The sequence below is a fragment of the Dendrobates tinctorius genome, unplaced genomic scaffold (assembly GCF_039654945.1).
Source record: "Dendrobates tinctorius isolate UK_male_01 unplaced genomic scaffold, ASM3965494v1 ptg000070l, whole genome shotgun sequence".
NCBI lineage: Eukaryota > Metazoa > Chordata > Amphibia > Anura > Dendrobatidae > Dendrobates > Dendrobates tinctorius.
Window position 1 is genome coordinate 70530849 of NW_027361738.1, and position 27238 is coordinate 70558086.

The 27238-nt window shown below is 42.6% G+C and overlaps 1 protein-coding gene across 2 annotated transcripts in view; it reads right to left on the bottom strand.

Moving 5' to 3' along the window:
- Positions 1-27238, bottom strand: part of MALRD1 (MAM and LDL receptor class A domain containing 1) — a 586417-nt gene that overhangs the window by 91905 nt on the left and 467274 nt on the right. For both annotated transcript variants that reach the window (XR_012233447.1, XM_073581848.1), the window contains exons 35-36: positions 25358-25480; positions 23887-23953 (exon numbers count right to left, since the gene is read on the bottom strand). Coding sequence is in view for 1 of the 2 variants with exons in the window: in XM_073581848.1 (XP_073437949.1) it covers positions 23887-23953; positions 25358-25480 (190 nt within the window). In the remaining variant the exon portion in view is untranslated. The remainder of the gene's footprint in view (positions 1-23886; positions 23954-25357; positions 25481-27238) is intronic.

The following is a 27238-nucleotide window of genomic DNA, read 5'->3' on the forward strand; positions in this document are numbered from 1 at the left end:
AGAAGATGGCCGCCTCCTTCAACTCGCGGTATAGAAAGGCAAAGAGGTTCACTTAAGACTGGAAGTCCTAAAGATGGAGATAAGAGAGTACATAGAGATAAATGGAAGGGCTGCTCTCGGGACCTTATAGACCTTAGGAGAAATGGCCAGCAGAGAGAGGACAGTAGGTGGCCTGATGGAAGAGGAAGTAGTGATGCCTCAGTTAGCTCAGAGCTGAGTGACCTAGGCAGGAGACCCTGTAGAAGACGTGGTGACAAAGAGTCAGTCCAGACAAGAGGTATGGGGGCAAGGGAGTCGCAACACCATACTGACCGCCAGGGATGCGGGTGGTCTGACGTGGGCCCATCTTTATCAAAGAACAAGACAGAGTCGGATAAGGGACGCCTACTGAAGAGTTCACTAGCAGGGCCTGACTTTGATAGACGATTTGACTGGCAGAGACGACCGAGAAGGATCTCTGGTCGAGTAATAGAAAGTGCCAAGCCCCACGGCTTTAGGCAGAGGAGGGGGATATGTGGTGTGACAGGTGAACGCGTGGTTAATGGGAGATATGTCACATGGAGGGATGCTCCCTGCGATGCAACCCGGAGTATTTTGCCTATAGTGTACATGAGCACTAAAGATGTCATTTAGTGCACTGGGTGCGGAATGTACTCCGTTTTGCCTGAAGATATGTGTATGTTCAGGACATGTGGTGAAGTCCTGACCATGTGACCAGCTCATGTGATCCATACCTCACCTATGGGTGTGGTTACAGGGCTATGTAATTAAGGTGTTTGGCACATGTGAGAGAGACTGTGAGGAAGTCTGGCAGAGTGTGGACAGACTTCCATGTGTCCAGGTGCGACACTACAGAGAGTGGTCTGTGTTCCAAGGAAGGAGAAGCCTTCCTGTGTCTGCGGCTGCAGATAGAGCGCTGCTCTGGACATTGCCCTGACCTGTGTGCACAGGACCTGAGGGAACACAGCCCAGCTAAGGACTGTTTATGTGCTGTCTCTGGTTTATGGAGTAATAAACCCTGTGAAATTTTAAAGGAACGTGCCTCATGTTTGACTCCCGCCGCACCTAAGCGAGTCCGAATCCTTACAATATATATCGATATATACTGTATATTGTGAGGCAGTGAGGGGGATCATATGAAAGGGTCGATCTGTGTCCCCCAGGATGCGGACAGAGTCCTATTAAACCCACTAGAATGCCTTCTGTTCACAGCAGGATGTCTGTGAGTCACAAGGCAAAATAAAAGAAAGAGTGGATTGGGTCCAAGTAATGACTCAGTCAGAGTTTTAGGAAAACCTGTTAAGGGATTTTATTTTTGGAGGGATTTGCAGGTTTTGTAGTGGGGCGAATCCCTCTCTCCACTCTGGATTTTGGAAGTGACTCTATGGCCACGATTCCATTTAATTCTGTCAGTTTTTGCTTTGTGTGTGTCAGTTTGGAGTTTGCAAGCTGCAGAGCAGGAGGCTCTGTGCAACCCCAGGACTGTATGGAGCTAACACAGAGCCAGGGACTTCAAGGCGGCTGACGCACCCAAGAGACACAGCAGTGCCATTGCCCACAGCAACAGGTTTTGAGTTCTGGACTGTATATGGAAACCCAGCTGTGATCCGGAGGACAGCACTCCTGGATGTGAGTCTATAAATAAAGCCATTGCTTATGTTGGACATTTCTGTGGTCCCTGCCTATCTGTTGCAGTGTAGAACCTTGATTATTATTGAGTTATTTACCACAATGCATTAAAGATGGAAATATCACCTTTCTAGAGCAGTCCATATGCTGCACCATATACATGTGTGTGTGTGTGTATATATATATATATATATATATATATATCTAATATATAAAGCTCAAGTGTGTGTATGTATGTATGTACGTCCGGGATTGGCATCCGCACCGTTGCAGCTACAGCCACAAAATTTGGCACAGTCACACGTCTGGACCCCGAAAGTGTCCTAAGCTATGTTGTGAGGCAAAATTTTAACCCTGTGCGTTCCAATTCACCAAACAATTTTGCCCCTATCTACATAATGGGGAAAAAGTGTGTGTGCATCAAGCCCCGCCCTTCATTATGATGTCACAATTGTTGCCATGGCGACGCTGATTCATCATAGGTTGCAATGGTGATGGTTATGTCATAACGTTTGCCATGGTGATGATGATGTCATAATGGGTATATGGGCACGGGACTATGGGATGGAGGATGTGTGATGAGTATATGGGCACTCGACTATGGGATGGCGAATATGTATGATGGGTATATGGGCATGGGACTATGGGATGGAGGATGTGTGATGGGTATATGGGCGTGGGACTATGGGATGGAGGATGTGTGATGGGTATATAGGCACTCGACTATGGGATGGAGGATATGTATGATGGGTATATGGGCACGGGCCTGTGGGATCGTGGATAAGTATGATGGGCATATGGGCATGGGACTATGGGATGAAGGATAATTATAAGTTGGGCTCTTCAGCTAGTATATATATATATATATATATACATACAGTTAGGTCCATATATATTTGGACAGAGACAACAGTTTTCTAATTTTGGTTCTAGACATTACCACAATGAATTTTAAACAAAACAATTCAGATGCAGTTGAAGTTCAGACTTTCAGCTTTCATTTGAGGGTATCCACATTCAAATTGGATGAAGGGTTTAGGAGTTTCAGATCCTTAACATGTGCCACCCTGTTTTTAAAGGGATCAAAGTAATTGGACAGATTAAATAATTGTAAATAAAATGTTCATTTCTAGTACTTGGTTGAAAACCCTTTGTTGGCAATGACTGACTGAAGTCTTGAACTCATGGACATCACCAGACGCTGTGTTTCCTCCTTTTTGATGCTCTGCCAGGAATTCACGGCGATGGTTTTCAGTTGCTGTTTGTTTGTGGGCCTTTCTGTCTGAAATTTAGTCTTTAACAAGTGAAATGCATGCTCAATTGGGTTGAGATCAGGTGACTGACTTGGCCATTCAAGAATATTCCACTTCTTTGCTTTAATAAACTCCTCGGTTGCTTTGGCTTTATGTTTTGGGTCATTGGTCGTCGTTTCATACTACAGATGGACAATCAGTTTGGCTGCATTTGGCTGGATCTGAGCACACAGTATGGCTCTGAATACCTCAGAATTCATTCGGCTGCTTCTGTCCTGTGTCACATCATCAATAAACACTAGTGACCCAGTGCCACTGGCCGCCATGCATGCCCAAGCCATCACACTGCCTCCGCTGTGTTTTACAGATGATGTGGTATGCTTTGGATCATGAGCTGTACCACGCCTTCGCCATACTTTTCTCTTTTCATCATTCTGGTAGAGGTTGATCTTGGTTTCATCTGTTCAAAGAATGTTCTTCCAGAACTGTGCTGGCTTTTTTAGATATTTTTTAGCAAAGTCCAGTCTAGCCTTTTGATTCTTGATGCTTATGAGTGGCTTGCACCATGCAGTGAACCCATGCAGTCTTCTCTTTATGGTAGATTTGGATACTGATGCGCCTACCTCCTGGAGAGTGTTGCTCACTTGGTTGGCTGTTGTGAAGGGGTTTCTCTTCACCATGGACACTATTCTGCGATCATCCACCACTGTTGTCTTCCTTGGGCGCCTAGGTCTTTTTGGATTGATGAGTTCACCAGTGCTTTCTTTGTTTCTCAGGATGCACAAACTGTAGATTTTGCCACTCCTAATGTTGTAGCAATTTCTCAGATGGTTTTTTTCTGTTTTTGCAGCTTAAGGATGGCTTGTTTCTCCTGCAGGGAGAGCTCCTTTGATCGCTTGTTTCCTTCACAGCAAAACCTTCCAAATGCAAGCACCACACCTCAAATCAACTCCAGGCCTTTTATCTGCTTAATTGAGAATGACATAACGAAGGGATTGCCCACACCTGTCCATGAAATAGTCTTGGAGTCAATTGTCCAATTACTTTTGGTCCCTTTAAAAACAGGGTGGCACATGTTAAGGAGCTGAAACTCCTAAACCCTTCATCCAATTTTAATGTGGATACCCTCAAATGAAAGCTGAAAGCCTGAACTTCAACTGCATCTGAATTGTTTGGTTTAAAATTCATTGTGGTAATGTCTAGAACCAAAATTAGAAAACTGTTGTCTCTGTCCAAATATATATGGACCTAACTGTATATATATATATATATATATACATACGCAGTGCTCATCATCAATGAGCACACCTCATTTAAATAAATATTTCACTGAATACAAGAATGATATCCAAAATTTTGACGTTATTCCATAACATGAAAGGTTAATAATATAACTCAGTTTACAAATTCAGTTTTACTCAAATTTGTTGATGCAAAAATGAATACACCCCACGTAAAAAACTACTACATTTCGTATTTTGTATATCCCTGACACCAGCAGTGCTCATGCGGCCCCACATGACGATGCTGCTACCACCATGCATCACTTTAGGCACCATGCATTTAGAAAAATGCAGGGTGCATACAGTGAAACATGATGGTGACCGTGTCCTCATCTGGGGCCACATGATCGCTGCTGGTGTTCGGAGCTACATGTAATTGATGGTATCATTAATTCACAGATGCACTGTTCAGTATTGAAAGAGAAGATGCTGCCATCACTCCGTTGCCTTGGTAGACATGGACTTTTCCAACATGAGAATGATCACAAACACATATATGTTGAATTCCTGATGACGAATAGGGTGAAAGTGATTAAGTGGCCAAGTGTCTACTGTTCTCACTCCAACCAAACAACTATGGGAAATTCTGAAAAGACAAGTTATCATCACTCTTCATCCAGCATGCAGGCTCTAAAAGAGGTCGTTCTTGAAGAATGGGAAAAGGTAGATGTTGCAATATGTCACCAAGTTGTTCATTCCAGGCCTAGAAGACTTGATGCTGTCCTTAAAAACCATGGAGATCATGCAAAATACTAGGCATAGTACTTTTTCATGAGGGGGTATTTATTTTTTCATCAACAAATCTGGGTAAAACTGAAGATTTTATAATGAAAGTTATATACAGTAACTAACCTTACTTTCATGTTATGAATTTGTTCTATAAAACTCAGTCCTGTCAACATTTTGGAATCCCTGCTTCTCTGGTGCTTTATATGTCTGAGATACAGGCACTCAAGCTAAGGGTGGTACAGCCAACATACTGCCACCATTAATAGTAAGTAAGGTCGATAGGGAGCAGTTTGCTCTAGTTTTACGCTAGATGCAAGAATATAATTAATGGTTCTAGATCTCCTGGAAATTATCCTAGGGCAGTCGGGCAGCTCAACCATATTATAGGAGTCAGAAAAATAAAGATGAATGTGCTATGGAGTATTAAAAAGTGAGGTATCTACTTAATGGAGGTCACATCTCCAGTGTCTTCCGCAGCCCAAGAACCAATATTCTTTAGGACTTCCAAATTATTTGGCTTGTGGCTTAGATCTGGTGACAGATGGTCACCAATATGAGCACCTTTAAACCCATGTGTACATTAAAGGGAATCTGTCACCCCATTGTTGCTCTATGAGCTGCGGCCACCGCCATCAGGGGCTTATCTGCAGCATTCTGTAATGCTGTAGATAAGCCCCCGATGTAACCTGAAAGATAAGAAAAACGAGTTAGATTATATTCACCCGGGGGTCCGGTCCGGTCCGGTGGGTGTCGCGGTCCGGTCCGGCGCCTCCCATCTTCTAGTGATGACATCCTCCTTCTTACTTCTGACGCGGCTCCTGCGCAGGCATACTTTATCTGCTCTGTTGAGGGCAGAGTAAAGTACTGCCGTGCGCAGGCACCGGACCTCTCTGACCTTTTACGGCGCCTGCGCACTGCAGTACTTTACTCTGCCCTCCAAAGGGCAGAGCAGTGCGCCTGCGCAGGAGCTGCGGCAAAAGTAAGGCTGGTTTCACTCTTGCGTTTTTTGCGCTGTGTTTTAGCACAAAAAAAGCATACTTTTTTCCCTATACTTTAACATGGGTGCGCATATGTGCGCATACACATGCGTTTGTACGCGCATGCGTTTTTTGTAGTGTGCGCTCGGGCGCACAAAATGCATCCTGTTGCATTTTCTGTGTGTCCGACTTGCCCCCAAAAAACACATGCGCACGCAATGCGTTTTTTTACAGCAAAACACCCATTAAAGTCTATGGGTGCGCATACGTGCGCATTGTAATGCGCACGTATGTGCAAAAAAACGCATGCGTTTTTTTAAAAAACGCACCAAAACCCACAAAAAAACGCACACAAACGCATGATGCGTTTGTGTGCGCAAAAAACAGCAAGAGTGAAAGTAGCCTAAGGAGGAGGACATCATCGCTAGAAGATGGGAGGCGCTAGACCGGACCGTGCCCCCCGGTGAATATAATCTAACGTGTTTTTCTTATCTTTCAGGTTTCATCGGGGGCTAATCTACAGCATTACAGAGGCCGCAGCTTATAGAGCAAAAATGGGGTGACAGATTCCCTTTAAGAGCTTATGGTCTACCTATTTCTTGTCCTTTACCCCATACACAGCCAAATTCTCAAAATATTGGCCTAAAATTCAATTCACATCAGGAACGAAAATTCTAAAAATCATAAAATAAACGTATAACCCTCTTCATTAAAGCAGCAAATTTTTTTTGCCTATATTTTATTCTAATTTGCTATAAATCTGCTAATGTGTGAATGCAAAACAAGCAGGATAATTATCTTAAATAAATGGAAATTCTGCTGGTTATCACTATTAAAACTTCCCGAAAATCATAAAAGTCATGAATAAAGCTGTTCTTTTCTGACAGGTTTGGATATTAATTGCATTCATTTTCGTTTGTGTCAGCGCAGTGTGAATTAAAAGAGAGGAATGGCTTATAGTCAAGATATATATCTCATTTATAACAGAACAATAGGTATAATGAAACATTCTCCGCCGACGCTCGCTACGCCAACATCTAGTTAATAGAACGGTCTGTGAAGTTTAGTAATCCTTTCATCTCTCATCTTCTCGAACAATGGATATAAATTATATTCACAGCCTTAAACTTATAAAAAAAAAAATGGACGAACCAGCAAGATATCCAACTTGTTAAAGGGAATGTGTATCTTAAAGGGTAAGTTCACTTTTCAGAATTTATTAAAGGGGTTCTCCCGGCTCTTGATTTTGGATGATCTTTTCTAAGGATAGTGAATTAGTTTCAGATTGGCGGAGGTCTGACACCCGGGAACGCCACTGATCACCCGTTATCAGCTCCACCGACTGTTAATGGAGCTGTACTGAGTAGTGGACTGCATTTCAGCTTCTATAGAAGTGGATAAACTCCAAATACCATTTTTTATATATATATATATATATATATATATAGACTTACAATTAGCATCCGGCCACAGGGTTCTAATTCTTAGAACCAGAAGAAAATTGGCAAAAAAAATGCAAGGAAAATCTCCACCAAAAATTTGGCTTTAAAAAAAATATGTCAAGAGGGTACAAATTTAAAAAAAATTTCCTACCAAACTTTATAAATGGCTAGGTATTAAAATATCATGAGTCAGAATATCAGCTAAGCCTGACAATTATATTCTGTCCGTGTAATAAAAGGGATTCTCTGAGAAGCTATCCTAAGTGGCCATCATCTATGTTAGGCTGTAATCTGCTTTAAGCACGCAATTTGGACGGGTTGCTTGGAGAATCAGTGTACGAGTCAGATGTCTCTAGGCAATGTTAGAGTTAGAGCAAGTTCATCTCAGGCTGAGGAGCAACATTGTGAAGGAACATAACTGATCTGCTACCTCATCCTGGACAAGGAGCAGAAAACAAAAAAGCCTTTTCTACTCAATTAGCAGTAGGAGTTCTTGTCCTACTTCAGCCCTTCTCTGTGTTTAGAACATATTGCAATTTGAAATATGTGATGTGGCCATTCTGGTCAACTTCCCAGAGAACTCCTTTGATATAAGTATTTTGTTTAGGCCCCATATACATGGAATAGCTTGGGGGTTGGAGCATATGGAGTCCCAATAGAGTCATATGGTTAGCACGTTGGTTCAGAGGCTAGCACTGTAGCCTTTCAGCGCTGGGGTCCTGGGTTCAAATCCCACCAAGGACAACATCTGCAAGGAGTTTGTATGTTCTCCCTGTTTTTGCGTGGTTTCCTCCCGCACTCCAAAGGCATGATAGGGAATTCAGATTGTGAGCCCCATTGGGGACAGTGATGATAATGTCTGTAAAGCGCTGTGGAATTAATGGCGCTATATAAATGAATAAAATAAATCAATAGGCGATCTGTGAACCTCTATATGGCTTCCCTTGAACAGCAATAGACCGTATTATAGAATATTGGGGTGGATTATAAAAAACTGTCTAAATGACAAATGGTCTTTATGTCCACTAGGAACCAATCACAACTCATCTTTTATTTTTCAAGAACTTAAAAATGAAAGCTGAAAGCTAGGCTGCGATTTGTTGATACGGGCAGAAAATCTTTTTTTTTTTTAGACAGTTTCCGAAATCTTTCCCATTCTCTTCTACAAACAAGGTCAAAGGTAAGAATACTCTAATAATAAAGAAACTAAACGAATGGGCTGGAACATTGCATTCATGCCAACATGAGTTTCAGCTAATTTATTTGGTTCATCTAAGTCAAGTGTTCATGTGCTTTTCACAGGAAGAGAGGAGAATGCCACTTCCAGACATTCCTGCTTATCTCCCCTAAAAACAAAAGGATTAGAAGTAAAAATCCCAACATCCCATTCTTTCTCTCCAGTGCCATCATCTGTTGGAGGTTCCCATACATGTCAGATGGTTGGTCCGGTCCTACCAAAAATGGTGGGCTTTCATCTAATCTATATGAGGGATCGCAGTGTATTATATGACTGATCAAGTTCATTAAGGTTCAAGTTCCTTAGTCAGACTAAAATAAAAAGTCAGAATAATTCATAAAATATTTATAAATATAAAAAAAGAAAAAAAAGTTATTTTCCCATGAAAATGCTTTGTAATGAAAAAAAAATAAAAACATTAAAAAATTTGCACATCACCGGCATCGCAGCCTTCATAGTGACTCGACCTACTCAATTACTGTGTAAATTAACAAAATAAAAGGTGAAAAAACAATGCCACAATTGGTGTTTTTGCTATTCTCACCTATCAAAAAAACTTAAAAAAAAAAAAACCTCAAATAAAAAAAATCCTATGGCATGTGAAAATACTACAGCTTGTTTTGCAAAAACAAGCCCTCCTATTAGGGGTGAATAAAGAAATATAAAAAATATATATATAAACTGATTTCTGCTTATATATATTTTTTTAATTTCATTATACATAATAAAATATATAATAAGAAGGGAAAAGTTCCAAATTCTTTGTAGATAAAATGTTGGACATTCCATGAAGGTATAATCATGTTTGTATGGATTACATCAAAAAATAAGAGCTCCGATGTTGTAATAAAAACAACTTTTTACTGAAAATCCTTCAAGCTTTATTCGTTTCCTGGGATATAAACCTCCCCAGGGTTCTGCTTTGATTTCTGCAAGTAGAAAGAAATGCAGACAAAAGGATGCTGCACCTAAATCTCCGTAGCACCGAGCCATAGCATAATCCTCAAAAGAAAAACACTATAATCTATGAGCACACAGACAATGATGCAACCGAGGTTTACACTTCTCCAGTCATCGTTTTAAGAAAACTCCCATGTTTTATTCATTTGACCCTGAATTTTTTCCCCCAAGAAGCATCAAGATTTTTACTAAAAACCTAAGCAAAATCTAAAACATATAGAGTAAAATCCCTTAAAGTGAAATTCCTATCTCCAAGATCTTATCCCAATATGTAGTACTAGCAGGTGTAATATTAATAATATTAGCAAACACCTGCAATTAGACATGTAGTATAGTTCTCCTGATGTGCTATGTCTCTTTCCTCATGTTCAGGCATTGCAGGACCTTATGTATCCATGGTTACAATCACTAGCAACTAGCTGTCATTTTATCAGTGGTCATAACCATGGATACCTAAGGTCCTGCAATGCCTGCACATGAGGAAAGTGACATAGCAAATCAGAAAAACTATACTTCATTTCTAATTAGAGGTGTTTGCTAATATTATTATTGTTACGCCGACTACATATTGGAATAGGATTTTGAAGATGGGAATACCCCTTTAAATCAAGCTCCAGTGGGAGTCGAAAGGTAGCTGTTTCTGAGATATTCTGGATTATCAGTTATAAAAAGCAAAGTTTAAAACTTGAAAAAAACTTCAAAGTATAAAGTCCCAACGTAGGAAATTTTTCACAAAGAAAACAGTGGACGCTAAATTTACCATGGCTCAGGTTACATTATGGTCCACATACAATGGTCTAACCAGGGAAACTGTCATTTGTAGCCACACTCAGCATCACAGTCAGTCCGGATCAACAACGTGGTGACCGGCAAATCCAACCAATCAGTATCGATATTTTACTGGCAAAACTCCCTTTAGTACTGTGGAGCATTTAATTGGCTGCATAGTAGCGCCCTTCTGCAGTACAGTGCGGTACTGCATGTCTACGTGCCCAGTACTGCCCTCTATTTGTGTCATGATAAGCTGCCCATCTGGATGCCAGATCAGGAGGGTTTATTTTATCTTTCAGGTACACTGCCTATATGTGACCTTAACCTGTTCATGATCTGGCCAGTTATTATTATTATTATACATTTATATAGCTCCATTTATTCCATGGCGCTTTACATGTGAAAAGGGGCAAATATAGACAAGTACAATAAACATCAGCAATACAAGACACACATAAGTACAGAAGGAGAGAGGACCCTGCCCGCGAGGTCTCACAGTCTACAGGGGATGGGTGAGGATACACTAGGAGAGGGTAGAGCTGGTCGTGCGGCGGTTCAGTAGACTGAAGATCACTGCAGGTTATAGGCTTGTCAGAAGAGGTGGGTCTTCAGGTTCTTTTTGAAGGTTTCCATGGTAGGCGAGAGTCTGATGTGTTGGGGTAGAGAATTCCAGAGTATGGGGGAAGCACGGGAGAAGTCTTGTATGTGATTGTGGGAAGAGATAAGAGGAGAGTAGAGAAGGAGATCTTGAGAGGATCGATGGTTGCGTGTGGGTAATTACCGGTAGACCATGTCACAGATGTATGGAGGAGACAGATTGTGGATGGCTTTGTATGTCATAATTAGGGATTTGAACTGGAACCTCTGGACGATAGGAAGCCAATGAAGGGCTTGGCATAGGGGAGAGGCTGGGGAAAAATGGGGAGACAGGTGGATTAGTCGGGCAGCAGAATGTAGGATGGATTGGATTGGTGCCAGAGTGCTAGAGGGGAGGCCAGAGAGTAGGAGGTTGCAGTAGTCAAGGCAGGAGATAAGGGCATGCACTAGTGTTTTTGTGGTGTCATGGTCAAAGAATGCACGGATTCGGGAAACATGTTTGAGTTTCAAACGACAGGAGGAGGCTAGGGTTTGTATATGTGGCTGGAAAGAGAGGGCAGAGTTGAGGATCACCCCGAGGCACTGAGCATGCGGGACTGGGGAAAGTGAGCAGCCATTGACATTGATGGATAGGTCTGGTGGAGGGGTAGAGTGAGATGGGGGAAAGATTATGAATTCTGTTTTGCCCATGTTCAGCTTTAGAAAGCAAGCAGAGAAGAAAGCTGAAATAGTGGACAGACATTGTGAGATTTTGGACAGTAAGGAGGTGAGGTCAGGTCCAGATAGGTAGATCTGCGTGTCATCGGCATAGAGATGATACTGCAAACCGTGGGATTCTATGAGCTGTCCCAGGCCGAAGGTGTAGATGGAGAAGAGTAGTGGTCCTAGAACTGAGCCTTGAGGAACACCGACAGAGAAAGGGCGAGGTGAGGAGGTAGTGTGGGAGAGGGAGACACTGAATGTTTGGTCTGTTGGATATGATGAGATCCAGGATAGGGCCAAGACTGTGATGCCCAGAGATAAGAGAATATGGAGTAGGAGGGAATGGTTCAAGGTATCGAAGGTAGAAAACAGATCCAGGAGAAGGAGGACAGAGTAGCGTCGCTTGCTCTTGGCGGTTAGTAAGTCGTTGGTGACTTTAGTTAGGGCAGTTTCTGTTGAGAGATGCAGTCAGAAGCCTGATTGTAAGTGGTCACAGAGGGAGCAGGAGGAGAGGTGGGAGGACATTTCAAGATGGACATGCTGTTCCAGTAGTTTTGAGACATAAGGGAGACGAGATATCAAGCGATAGCTAGACACAGAGGATGGGTCAAGGGAGGTTCCTGTCAAGGCACATTTTCAGGTTTTATTATACAAGCGCTTTTAGCATCTGCATACTCCCATGATTTTTGCACCATTTTTCGTGAAAAAAGGGGCTTAATTATTTTCATTATTCTATTCCCTTTTTTATTTTGCTGATAATCAGGGGAAAATATAAAGAAAAATAGAAAACACGTGTATATTTTTTACTTTTTTTTTTTTACCAGAAATGACTGCTAAACATTTTAAATTGTGTTACCCTTTCCGTAGAAATTATTTTTATAAATTGGACATTTTTTTAATCAATAGGGGCATGGCTACAAATAGTGATTCAGACTGGCAATGTATGTATTTTTTTATTATTTACACACTGTGCCCCCCATAAAGTCTTAAAAGATTTTTTACATATTAATACATTTATTTATCTATTGCTTATTTCCCCTGTAACTGGGGCTGTTATATTGGCTCCAGTTACAGTAGAAATTCAACCTCCTTCCTGCATAACAGATCTGACTGGATCTCCTAGGGCCTAGCTGTTCAGTTAGTATTGTAACTTGAAGGACCACTATACATATTAAATTATTTCAGAGACTGGTAAGTAGAATTCTCTGCTTTTTCTACTGATTCTAGTCTTAGGAATTTCAGTAAAGTGCTGTAATTCGGGGCTGCATTGAACTATAAGATCCCAAACAAAAAAACTATACAGCATATAGAGAGTCTGTAATTAGCATTATACATAGTTTTGGTAATGTTGATGCCCCTGCTGTAACAGTGCTACCTTCCAGATTCTTCCTGGAGTTCTTTAGAGCTAAGGTTAAGCCGTCACTTCTACAACACATGACTGCTGCAAACGATCACTGCCCTCAGCAGTCATCCCAAGGTAGACAGCACAAGACCACTGAATTCACTGATTGTGTGCAGAGGTCATATGTTGTAGATATGATGTCACAACCACTGCCCTCGTGTGGTGGCAGGGGCATGAAGAAGTCATACTTAGTCAGTATTTTGTTAACAAATAATTGAATTATTATAAGTTTGTAAATGTATTTCTTAAGTGGAATCTAAGAGGTAATGTCTCTCCTTGTGGAGAGTGACATCCCTGGCATGCCAGTGTGAGGAGACTTATAGGCAATGCAATGTTCCTCTTGGAAATTAAATATGCAAATTGCCACTTCACAGAGGACAAGAGCAGGAACTCTAGAGCCACCTACTAGAAGTAACAATCCCAAAAGTCAATATTGATCCTTTAATGAGCCTTGTCACATGACGTAGGATAGAGGAGAATTGCAAGGCCTATAAGTCTCCTTACACTAGTATGAAACTCTTTCCATAATGAGAGAAGTTACCACTGAAATGCGAGTTAGAGGCCTCTCATTCATCCAACTCACACATCCTGCTTCAAACTGATGAAGGGTAAACACCCCGGAACATGTGTCTGCAAATACAGTATCTGGTTTGGCTTTTATACAAGTCATGTAGCAAGGCTTAAAAGAGAGTCGATATTGACTTTTAGGTTTGTTGCTTCCAGCAGGTGGTACTAGAGTTCCTGTCCTCTTCCTTTCTGCATATTTTCTAAACTGGGAAACCCCTTAAAATGCCATATTATATACAGTATGGGTAAAGCTGAAGTCTGCTGTACACTAAGGATAATCTTGGCTTATATTCAGAAACAGTTTACTTCTTTACTGCTGAAAATAAGAAAAAGTGACAGAACACGCTTTCTAATTTACTGAATGGCTGTATAATGCTCCTAAACTGTAGAACATTATTAATATCTGGGAGAACATTCAGATCATGCGGCAGAGTCTACAGCCGGCGGACAAACAGGCCAATGTTTTCTATATCACATAACTGTCATAATGGACGCTGATTAGTTTAATAAATCAATACACGTTGCCCAGCACCTCATACAATTTTCATACTCGGCCGCAATGTTACATTCTATTCTAGAGAGCGTTATTACAGAAAAACTGTGAATTATCTTGCAGTGTGAACTCATTGATGTCTACTAAGTAATCTCTTTGAGTTCTGTTCTTCGGAGAGATGATACGTTCAATTCCATAACTGCTAAAATTTCCACCTGGGATCTTAGGAATTAGGTCCATGAAATCACATATAGCATCTCAGACAGGCCATTGCCGAGTGATTAATGACCACGCCGCACTGCAAAAAGTAGGTTGCAAAATATCATAAAAATGTTGAGATTCAGAAACGTGGACTGTCATGGGCAGGAACAAATGTGATATCTCCAGCTAAACACTGTGGTTTTGTCACTGAACTAATGAATGAATGCATGTTGTTGAGAAATTATTATTGTTATGTTCTACTGCAAAAATAAAGCAATCTGTCAAATCTCCCATACGAGGGTAGGAGATGATGGAGGAGTAGGCACCGAGCTTATTTCATGTAAGTAATGATTAATGATGTGTCCATCTATAGCCTTGCTTAAGCAAAAGGCATGTCAGCAAGTTCCTAGGTAGACTGCAACTCACATTACAACCACTAGGTGGCCACACATACGTATCTAGCATAGACAACTCCTGACAGAGTAGCACAAAATCATGTTTTTTTTTCAGGTGGTCATCTAGCTTCTCACGTTTTAGGATATATTCAGCAAGCAAGGACACATCTGTAGATGAATGATTTTAAGACTCGTAGAGAAAGCCCGTGAGTTCTGCTTTCACTGCTCGCACACAGCGATTGGACAGTCAATACTGTTTACAAACTCATACAATAAAAGGTGTGAAAAGCTGTGTGCACAAATGGAAGTGAAGATCCAGCTATAGCAAGTAAAAATTCAAAATGTTTTTATTAGATCAATTTAAAATCATTGGCATTACTGTGACTCACCTGTTAGGTGTAGTTGGAGTATGGAAGGTGAATGAAAATTACCAAGCGCATTTCGAACACTGTACATGTTCTTAAAATCAGTCAGGACTACACTCCTAGGCTTTCTCCTGTGAGTGAGCAGGGTAAGCAGCACAGAGTCTTTCTCCTGTGAGTGGGCAGGGTAAGCAGCACAGAGGCTTTCTCCTGTGAGTGGGCAGGGTAAGTAGCACTCATAGGCTCTCTCTTGTGAGTGGGCGGGGAAGTGGCACTCCTATGCCTTCTCCTGTGAGTGGGTGGGGAGTGGTGCTCACAGGCTTTCTAATGTGAGTGGGTGAGGAAAGCGGCACTCCTAGGCTTTCTCCTGTGAGTGGGCAGGGGAAGCGGCACTCCTAGGCTTTCTCCTGTGAGTAGGCAGGGGAAGCGGCACTCCTAGGCTTTTTCCTGTGAGTAGGCAGGGGAAGAGACACTCCAAGGCTTTCTCCTGTGAGTAGGCAGGGGAAGCGGCACTCCTAGGCTTTTTCCTGTGAGTAGGCAGGGGAAGAGACACTCCAAGACTTTTTCCTGTGAGTAGGCAGGGGAAGAGACACTCCAAGGCTTTCTCCTGTGAGTAGGCAGGGGAAGGGGTACTCCTAGGCTTTCTCCTGTGAGTAGGCAAGGGAAGCGGTACTCCTAGGCTTTCTGTTATGATGAGTCACCGCAGGAGGAAAAAACAAAATACCAGCTAAGTCCAGAAAAACCAGAGAGGTTGGCAGCTATCGGATTGCAGACCCCTGAACCTACCCATAACAACTAGCAGTAGCCGTGGGGAGTTCCTACGGTGCCCTAGACCCCTCGATCACAGCCGGAGAACTATATAGCCTAAAGACAGAAAGGGGAAAAACTAAACTGCCCCAGAGCAGACCCCAAAGCAATAGGCAGCCCCAACATATAATGACGGTGAAGCAAGATGAAAACACTAACACAGATAGAAAGATAGGTTGAGCAAATGATGGGGCCCAAGCTAACTACATAGGACAGGATAGGAAAGCTGCTGTCTGCCATCCGCAAAAACCCTATCAAAATGAGCCAACCGACTGATAGGAAAAACAGGCCCTGAAGTCGCTAGACTTCAAAAAGACTATATCAGCACTCAGGTATATTCTGAAGACAGAGGAAAATATCAACAGATCAGAGACAAAAATGGAATTCAGCTCACCCCCGGCCGGGGATGGCAGAACTCCCAAAAACAAGGCAAAACAAGAACAAAACTGAAGAGTACAAAGCAGAGCAGAAAAACTTAGCTTTGAGATGCAGGAATCAGACTGGTCTCCAAGAATCCAGCAGGAAAATCACCAGCCAGGAAGACGGGCGTCGGCAGCCTTATATGCAGTCCTCAATTCCAGCCACCCAGTCATCATCTAGCTGCCCAGGTGTTTGGTAATCAGTCTCACTACCTTCCTTCACTAGAGGAGGGAGTTCATCAGACCTCAATGGTGAAGGGAAAAATGAACTCACAACAGTACCTCCCCCTTGAGGAGGGGTCACCGAACCCTCATCCATGCCACCAGGGCGATCCGGGTGAGCCCGATGAAAGGCACGCACCAATCTTTCGGCATGAATATCAGAGGCAGAGACCGAGGAATTATCCTCCTGACCATAACCCTTCCACTTAACCAAATACTGGAGTCTCCGTCTAGCCAGACGGGAATCCAGTATCTTCTCTACCTCATATTCCATGTTACCTTCAACCAATATAGGGTCAGGAGGTGCCACCACAGGAACTACTGGTTCAACAAACCTCTTCAACAAGGACTTATGAAACACATTATGAATTTTAAATGTGACAGGAAGAGCCAACCGAAAAGAGACCGGATTAATAATCTCCAAAATCTTGTAAGGTCCAATAAATCTAGGCTTAAACTTAGGAGAAGTCACCTTCATAGCGATATTTTTTGATGACAACCAAACCATATCACCCACCTTAAACTGGGGACCAACGTTCCTACGCCGGTTGGAAAACTGCTGGGCCTTTTCCTGGGAGAGAGACAACTTATCCACTACTTGGTCCCAGATCTGTTGCATTCTCTCCACCACAGTGTCAATGCCTGGGCAGGCAGAAGGCTCCACCTGCCCTGAAGAAAATCGAGGGTGAAAACCAAAGTTACAAAAAAAAGGTGACATCAAAGTGGCAGAACTAGCTCTATTATTTAAAGCAAATTCGGCCAAGGGCAAAAATGAAACCCAATCATCCTGATCGGCAGAAATAAACCATCTCAAATACGACTCCAAAGTCTGGTTTGTTCTCTCCGTCTGCCCATTGGTCTGAGGGTGAAACGCAGAGGAGAAGGACGACTGAATTCCCAGCTTGGAACAGAAAGTCCTCCAAAATCTAAACACAAACTGAACTCCTCTGTCAGATACAATGTTCTCAGGAATTCCATGCAAGCGAACCACCTGTTGCAAAAACAAAGGCACCAACTCAGAGGAAGATGGCAACTTAGAGAGTGGTACAAGATGGACCATCTTAGAGAATCTATCATAAATCACCCAAATAACAGTCATTCTCAGAGAGACAGGCATATCAGAGATAAAATCCATTGAAATATGGGTCCATGGCCTCCTGGGCACCGGCAAAGGTATCAACAAGCCACTAGAGCGAGAACAAGGTTTAAACCGGGAGCAAGTCCCACAGGACTGCACAAAATTCCTGACATCACGAGACAAGGCGGGCCACCAAAAAGATCGACTCACCAGATCTCTAGTACCAAAAATACCTGGATGACCAGCCAATGCAGAGCAATGAACTTCAGACATCACTCCCTTCCTCCACTGGTCAGGAACATACAATTTTCCACTGGGACAACGCTCAGGTTTGTCCTCCTGAAACTCTTCCAGAGCACGTCTCAAATCGGGCGAGATGGCAGAAAGAACTACCCCCTCGCCTAAGATGGTAGCAGGCTTAGTCACAACAGGAGAATCAGCAAGGAAACTCCTAGAGAGGGCGTCTGCCTTGACATTCTTAGTGCCCGGAAGAAAAGAGACCACAAAATCAAAACGTGTGAAAAACAAGGCCCACCTAGCCTGTCTAGGATTCAAGCGCTTTGCCGACTCCAGGTAAATCAAATTCTTGTGGTCAGTAAGGACCACGACTTGGTGTTTGGCTCCCTCCAACCAATGTCTCCACTCTTCAAATGCCCGTTTCATGGCCAACAGTTCCCGATTCCCCACATCATAGTTACGTTCGGATGGGGAGAACTTTCGGGAAAAGAAAACACAAGGATTCATTTTAGATGTCACAGGATCTTTTTGGGACAACACCGCTCCTGCACCAATCTCAGAAGCGTCCACCTCCACCAGAAACGGGAGTGAGACATCAGGTTGCCGCAAAACCGGAGCAGAAGTGAATCTTCGCTTCAGCTCCTGAAAGGAAGAAACAGCCTCCGGAGACCAATTCAGCACATCAGCACCCTTCCTAGTCAAATCCGTCAATGGCTTGGCAATACCAGAAAAATTAGCTATAAATTTCCGATAAAAATTAGCAAAACCCAAAAACTTCTGGAGGGCCTTCAAAGAAGTGGGCTGAACCCAATCATAAATGGCCTGTACCTTGGCCGGGTCCATTTCAATAGTTGACGGAGACAAAATAAATCCCAAAAATGAAATCCTCTGTACCCCAAAAAGGCATTTCGATCCCTTGACATACAGGGAATTCTCCCTCAAAATCCGGAACACAGTCCGAACATGTTCCACATGAGAGTCCCAATTCTTGGAGAAGATCAAAATATCATCCAGATAGATAATCAAAAATTTATCCACAAAGTCTCGGAATATATCGTTCATGAAGCACTGGAAGACAGAAGGGGCATTAGTGAGCCCAAAAGGCATCACCAGGTACTCAAAATGTCCCTCCGGAGTATTAAACGCCGTCTTCCATTCATCCCCATGCTTAATGCGAATAAGATTATACGCTCCCCTGAGGTCAAGCTTGGTAAACCAGCAAGCACCTTTAACTCTGGAGAATAGATCAGAAATCGGGGTAACGGATACTGATATTTAACAGTAATTTTGTTGAGGGCACTATAGTCAATACAAGGCCTTAATGAACCATCCTTTTTAGCCACGAAAAAAAACCCAGCACCTAAGGGTGAAGAGGATGGTCTAATATGACCCTTCTCCAATGCCTCCTTAATATTGGATCGCATAGCCTCGTGCTCGGGTACAGATAAATTGAAAAGCCGACCTTTGGGGAATTTACACCCCGGGTTCAGCTCAATAGCACAGTCATAACTCCTATGAGGAGGCAAAGACGCAGACTCATTCTCACTAAATACATCATAAAAGTCAGCCAAATAGTCAGGAACATCAAGTGACTAGGGAGAGGTGGAGAAAACAGGAGCATCACTAAGGGCACACCGACAACCCCAACTCACCACAGACAAAGATTTCCAATCCAGAACTGGATTATGGATTTGCAACCAGGGAAACCCCAGAACAATGGTATCATGCAAATTATGCAACACCAAAAATCTGCAATTTTCTTGATGGTCTGGGGCGACCCGCATTACCACCTGGGTCCAAAACTGAGGTTTAGTCTTCGCCAAAGGAGTAGCATCAATACCCCTCAAAGGGATAGGCGTCCGCAGAGGTGTCATAGGAAATCCACAACGTTTAGCAAAATCCAAGTCCATCAGGTTCAGAGCTGCTCCTGAATCCACAAAAGCCTTGGCGGAAAATGTGGACAGGGAGCAGATCAGAGTAATTGCCAGAAGAAACTTAGGTTGAACACCACCCACAGAAAACGTGTGTGCACAACGTTTCTCTCGTTTAGGGCAGACAGAAATAATATGCGAGGCATCTCCACATAAAAAACACAGCTTATTACGCCTTCTGAACTCCTGACGTTGCTCCCTAGACAAAACTATCACATTGCATAGGTTCAGACATTTGTTCAATAGGTGGTAACATCTCTCGTGTAGTTTTGCGTTCACGTAAACGCCGATCCACCTGAATGGCTAATGACATAGAATCGTCAAGACCAGAGGGAACAGGAAATCCCACCATAGTATCTTTTACAGTTTCTGACAAACCCTTCCAAAAGAGGGCTGCCAAGGCACCATCATTCCAGGTAGTAAGGACCGCCCACTTTCGGAATTTTTGACAGTACAACTCTGCCGAATCCCGACCCTGGCTTAATGCCAACAGGGTCTTTTCAGCCTGATCAATAGCATTAGGTTCATCATACAACATCCCCAAGGCTTGAAAAAATGCGTTCACATTATTCAGAATAGGATCATCAGGTTTCAAAGAAAACGCCCAATCCTGGGGATCGCCGCGCAGCAAAGAGATGACAATTTTAACCTGCTGCGCGGAGTTCCCCGACGAGTTAGGCTTCAAGGCAAAAAATAATTTACAATTATTCTTGAAATTCAAGAATTTAGACCGATCCCCCAAAAATACATCAGGAGAAGGAATCTTTGGTTCAGCAGCATGTGAATGAGCAAGATAGGCGGAAATTCCCCGCACTTCAGCAGCGAGCTGCTCCACACGATCAGACAATTGCTTCATCTCCATTGAGAGAAAAATTCCCCCTACGGCCTCAGAGATATAGAGGAAAAAATATGCACACAAAAAAAAAAAATTCTGACACTTTTCCCTTTTTTTTTACAATTCTCTCCTGCTATTGAGTACCCTAGGATCTGCGCTATGGCTGGTGATTCTGTTATGATGAGTCACCGCAGGAGGAAAAAACAAAATACCAGCTAAGTCCAGAAAAACCAGAGAGGTTGGCAGCTATCGGATTGCAGACCCCTGAACCTATCCACAACAACTTCTTTCCTGCTATTGAGTACCCTAGGATCTGCGGTATGGCGGGTGATTCTGTTATGATTGAGTCACCGTAGGAGGCAAAAATAGAAATGCTAGCTAAGTCCAGAAAACCAGAGAAGTTGGCAGCTATCGGATTGCAGACCCCTGAACCTATCAACACAACTAGCAGTAGCCGTAGGGGGTTCCTATGGTGCCCTAGACCCCTCGATCACAGCCGGAGAACTATATAGCCTAAAGACAGAAAGGGGAAAAACTAAACTGCCCCAGAGCAGACCCCAAAGCAATAGGCAGCCCCAACATATAATGACGGTGAAGCAAGATGAAAACACTAACACAGATAGAAAGATAGGTTGAGCAAATGATGGGGCCCAAGCTAACTACATAGGACAGGATAGAAAAGCTGCTGTCTGCCATCCGCAAAAACCCTATCAAAATGAGCCAACCGACTGATAGGAAAAACAGGCCCTGAAGTCGCTAGACTTCAAAAAGACTACATCAGCACTCAGGTATATTCTGAAGACAGAGCAAAATATCAACAGATCAGGGACAAAAATGGAATTCAGCTCACCCCCCGGCCGGGGATGGCAGAACGCCCAAAAAACAAGGCAAAACAAGAACAAAACTGAAGAGTACAAAGCAGAGCAGAAAAACTTAGCTTTGAGATGCAGGAATCAGACTGGTCTCCAAGAATCCAGCAGGAAAATCACCAGCCAGGAAGACGGGCGTCGGCAGCCTTATATCCAGTCCTCAATTCCAGCCACCCAGTCATCATCTAGCTGCCCAGGTGTTTGGTAATCAGTCTCACTACCTTCCTTCACTAGAGGAGGGAGTTCATCAGAACTTAATGGTGAAGGGAAAAATTAACTCGCAACAGCTTTCTCTTTATGAGTGGGCAGGGGAAGCAGAACTCACAGACCTTTTCCTGAGTGGATGGAAGAAGCAGCACTTGCAGCAGGCTATCTCCTGTGAGTGGGTTACGGAATCAGTACTCACAGGACTTCTTCTATGAGTGTACAGGGGAAGCAGCTTTTGCAGATTTTTCCTGTGAGTGGGTGAGGGAAGTGGAACTCACAGGCTTTCAACAAGTACTGTACTCATTTACTGTACAAAGTTTTACATTAAAATCCTGAATCACATTATGGGCAAGTATACATTCTTAAACTCAGTATGTTTCCCTGTGAGTGGGAGGGGGAAGCAGCACTTGCAGACTTTCTCCCGCGACTCATCTGGAGAAGCTGCACTCACAGACTTTCTACTGTGATTGGGTGAGGGAAGTTGCAGTCCTTGGCTTTCTCCTGTGAGTAAGCAGACCTTTTACTGAGGTGATGGAGGCTGCTACACATGCAGGCTTTCTCCAGTGAGTGCGTGGGGAAAACGGCACTCATAGGATTTCTTCTATGTGAGTATGGGGGAGGCAGCACTCACAGACCTTTTTCTGAGTGGATGGAGGAAGCAGCATTTGCAGGCTTTTCCTGTGAATGGGTGAGGATGCGGCACTCGCAAACCTTTTTCTGAGTGGAGGTAGGAAGCAGCACTTGCATCAGGCTTTCTCCTGTGAGTGGGTGGGAGAATCGGCACTCACAGGATTTCTTCTATGAGTGTGTAATACAAAGGGCACCAGGTTGTTAGTCAGGACCCACTAAACACATTCTGTAGACATCCCGGCCCCTTGTATATGAAATCTGGTATGGATTCAATCTTTCACCCAAACAGAGTTACCTTCTCTTTCTTCTGGTCACAGCAGTCCGGGCTATTAAGAGTCCAGGGATGCAGCTGCATTCCAACAGGGAATAGTAACTTATTTATTGAACAAAGTTGAAGAATGGACATGAAAGACAAATACAACACTGGCTTTCCTGCTCTTTCCCTGACGTTTGCTGCAGTCGCACCCACAACGGCCGCAGCAGCCAAAGTTCACAGTAAATCGCTCACTGGAATCTGGGCACCTGAGAACCCTTCAGCGAATGGCCCTTCAAAGTCCTGAGGGCCTGTGTTGCCTGTGTTGCAATCCTTTAGTCTGTAAAGGTTATTGGTCCAGCGCAGCAGATCTTTCCCATCCGGGAGTCTGGCAATGCCCCTCTTGTTGTAACGTCTGCCCTGGCTGACACTCTGGGAGAACTGGAGGGAAACAGCAGCTTCCTCTCTCTGCTGCTGGCCCAGGCCCTCACATTTAACCATTGCTGTCTCTAACTAGTCAGGCATTTAAAGGAGAACACTATAAGACAATTTGATTCACATGACATGACATGACATAACACATTACAAAACATTACAGAAAGTAACATGGGTACATAGGAAGTGCGCAGGGGAATCACATGGCAGAAGGAGTGGGTGCAACTGAGGGGACCGGCCATCTCCTTACAAGTGTATAGGGGAAGCAGCTTTTGCAGACTTTTCCTTTGAGTGTGTGGGGGAAGCGGCACTCACAGGCTTTTCAACGAGTACTGACCTCATTTACTGTATAAAGCTTTACAGTAAAATCCTGAATCACATATAGTATACATTCTTAAACTCAGTATCTTTCCTTCTTTCCACTACTACCCCCGGACAAGAGACATAATGGAGGTTCTTTAAGGCACACATGCTTGCTTCTATACAGGTTGCGTAAAGACAATGTCTTACTGTTTGCTCCTTATTCATTGTTCTCAAACCTCCTCTTCCTGCCATGCAGCACATCGATCTCTTTTTGTAGTGTTATATTGGATATTAGTAAGTTAGGAATCAGGAACATTTTTCAATGTGGGCCAAGAGGCTGGAGTAGATTGGAACCTCAGCTGATCATGTACAAATAATAAAAGCTGCGATACCACTGAGGATTCTCAGTTTTCATTATTTTTTCTATCTGCTGGCAAACATGGTACAAAGATATATTTTTCTGACTACAAATATATATGCATAGTGGTATCCATACTGCGGTGAGGGTGTGGTACTACCAAGAAACACCAGTATTTGTGGTTTGTTTAAGTATCACTACAAGGCTCGATTTGGCCAGACCGACAATATATCAGTACATACTTTGGGTACAGTATATGGTAATTCTGTTTTTAAAGGCATGAATGTTTTTATGACCCTTACCTGCATATTGGAACCTTGTTTTCTAGAAAACAGTTCCCTCCATTTCTGCAGTATCTATCCGGACATTCTGTAAAATATCAAAATGGTATATAATGTATAAATTTATACTTGGTGTTCAATGGAACGAGGACATTTATGTAGAGCCTGGTATTCCCTCTTAGATGCAAGCCCCATAGTGGAGAATGCAGAACCCCCCATAATTAGGGATAATGTCAGAGGTGTTAAATCACAATGGACATTTATTACCTATCTACCCTCTGATTACTTAGGACCCGACCATTGGAATAAACACAATCATTAGTTCATAGATCTCTAGCCAATGCAGAATTGAATTGAAGGATAGTTAATTGGAGCGATGGTCTAGGATGCCGCTCTAATTAACGTCCATAGGGCTTACAGATATAACGAGATTTGGCTGTTCAACTGATGAAGAACTGAGGGTAAGAAGAAAGCAATGGGGCCACTGTTTTAGCAATTGATAGGGCCTACAGAGATCAGAAATTTTTCTCCATCAGCCAACTGCGGATAGATGGAAATGTTAGTTGTGGGCAACAATTTTAATACCAAATGCTTCCTTAAAAAGTTGGCACTTGCAAGCGTAGTATGGGCTCACAACATGGATCTGTAAATTGTTGTTGCATCCTAAAGAGCCAAGTAAATCGCTAAAATTCCTAAAAAGACATCATGACTTCGGATGTTCGACTAAACCAACACTACCCCAGAAAAACACGTGTCCTGAGAAAACAGCCACATTACTCTCTTCGCCTCATTCGTTTCTGACAGTGGCTGCCCCCATCCCGTGCTAAGTCTCTATTAGGAGACCAAGATGGCAAGCTCTACCCATCAGCCATCTCCAAGTCAAAAATAGAAGGAATCAGAAAGAAAAATTACCCTGTCTGATTCCTAGAAAATTTATATAGAAGATCCTACAGACTAAATTCTGGAAGGTCACCTCCTGGTTTTCAGCATGGCCTTTGACGGAGCATTTCCATCTTAGACATATATGGCATAGTCATAGTATAAGGGATGATAGAATAATCACATTCCGGACCAGAAAAACATTTTTTTGGGGTCGTTCTGGATTATCTTTTTGTACTTTATACAAACAGGGGAATGGCTTCTCTTTCTTGGGCTGGTCATTTTGTTTATATACCATAGCTATCCTTGGGCAGGCGTCTGAACAGTCTGCTGACTACAACAGTTATGTACTCTCCAGATTTGGGTACACCTTGTTGTGGTGGGATGGCTTTTATGTTTATTTTTGTATCAAAACAATGTTAACTAAGTGCCATCAATGGGACCAAAATAATGGTTGTTCCAAAAGCACATTGGATCTCTACACAAACATTATCATTTTTATTAGGGGACTAGCAACTAGACAGCAAAGCATTAATTCCAGTGTGCTGACCGGTTCCCTTTTAAAAAAAATGTATTGGTCTTTATTATTGTATATTTAATTTAACCTTAGTACCTGAACAGCCGGACTCATCAATAAGGTCACGGCAATCTGCTGATCCATCACATCGCTTTTCAATAGTCACCCAGGTGTTTGAGGGAATGCAAAACACGGAGCCGTTGACAACCATCACTATGGCTAAAATAAAACAGACAGAACTATTACTTGGCTGGAAAAAAAAAAATCTTGTACTGTAATTTATCATTACCTCTCCAAGTACAACTTGTATTAAAGGAAATCTGTCAGCAGGATTTCAACCCCAAAACTATTTATATGCAGATGTAGATCTTTCAAACAAAAGTCCAGTATTATATTACTGAGAAATCTGCGTTTACAACTATATGCAAATGAGGCTGAAGAGCTGTGGTAGATCCGAAGCCTCTGTCACTCGATCTCTTTATCCCGCCCAGTGCCACCTCCTCCTACTTGAATGACAGCCTGTTTGTTGTGTGACTTCAGGCAAAGGAGTCATCAGTCAAGCAGGGGAATAGAGCTGGAGTGACCAAGGCTTCAGATCTACCATAGTCCTTTAGCCTCATTTGCATACGAATTCAAACATTGATTTCTCAGTAATGGAGGAACAGACTGGCCATGTAAAGGTATTACCGGACTTGTCTTTGAAAGAGCTACATGCTCATACCGTTTGGGGTGTGAAATTCTGCTGACATTTCTTTAAGGCAACATTCAAAGCGAGGGACCTGTGGCAGTCCTATAAGATGCATTGTCTGCCACTGTTGAAAGACTGCCATAGATCTCCCTTGTGATAATGAAAATCGTAAAGGAAACCAGTAGCAGCATATAAAGCAGAAGGGAGGTGGATTTTCAAACTATTCATGCATCCATTAGACAATGCAGTTGAGCTGTGTCCTAATGATGGATATGGATGTTTAACCCCTTAGTGAAAGAGCCATTTTTTTTTTTTAAATTCTGACTAATGTCACTTTAGGTGGTAATAACTCTGGAACCCTTCAGCAAATCCCATTGATTTTGAGATTATTTTTTCGTGGCACATTATAATTTATGATAATGGTAAATTTAGATCAATATGTTTTGTGTTTATTTATAAATAAATATCAGAATCTTGACAAAAATGTAGAAAAAATTGCAATTTTCAAACTTTGAATGATTATACCTTTAATCCAGATAGTCATACCACACAAAAACATTGATAAATAACATTTCCCACATGTCTGCCTTACATCAGCACCATTTTTTAAACGCTGATTTATTATGTTAGCCTTATAGGAGGTTTAAAAATGTAGCAGTAATTTTTCATTTTTTCATGGAAATTTACAAAATGTATTTCTTTGAGGGACCTATCCAGGTTTGAAGTGCATTTGGGGGTCCTATATGTTGGAAAACCCCAAACGTGATACCATTTTAAAAACAGTGACCAATGACATATTGAAAACGTCTGTCAGATAGTTTATTAACCCTTCAGGTGATTTTCAGGAATTAATGCAAAGTGGTATAGCAGGAATGAAAAAGTGTTTTGATTATCACCTAAATGTCACTGACTTCTGAACTGACTGCTATAGCCGGCAGACTCTAAGGCCGCTATTTGGCCATGAACTGCTATGGCAAACATCAGGACCACACAATCATGATCTGTGTGTCAATTAGATTAAAGTGGAAGCCCGCACAATCTATTAACCATTTATTTGCTGTAGTCACTTTTGACAGCAGTAACTAAGGGGTTAAACATATGGACGGTGCCAACACTGATCGTTTGTGATGCAGCAAGTTGTCAGCTATAGTGTACAAGTGACAGCTGACCTCTCTGACCTTTCCCGGCGCCTGCGCACTGCAGTACTCTGCTCTGCCCTCAATAGGGCAGATAAAGTACGCCTGCGCAGGAGCCGAGGGAGAAGTAAGAAGGAGGACGTCATCACTAGA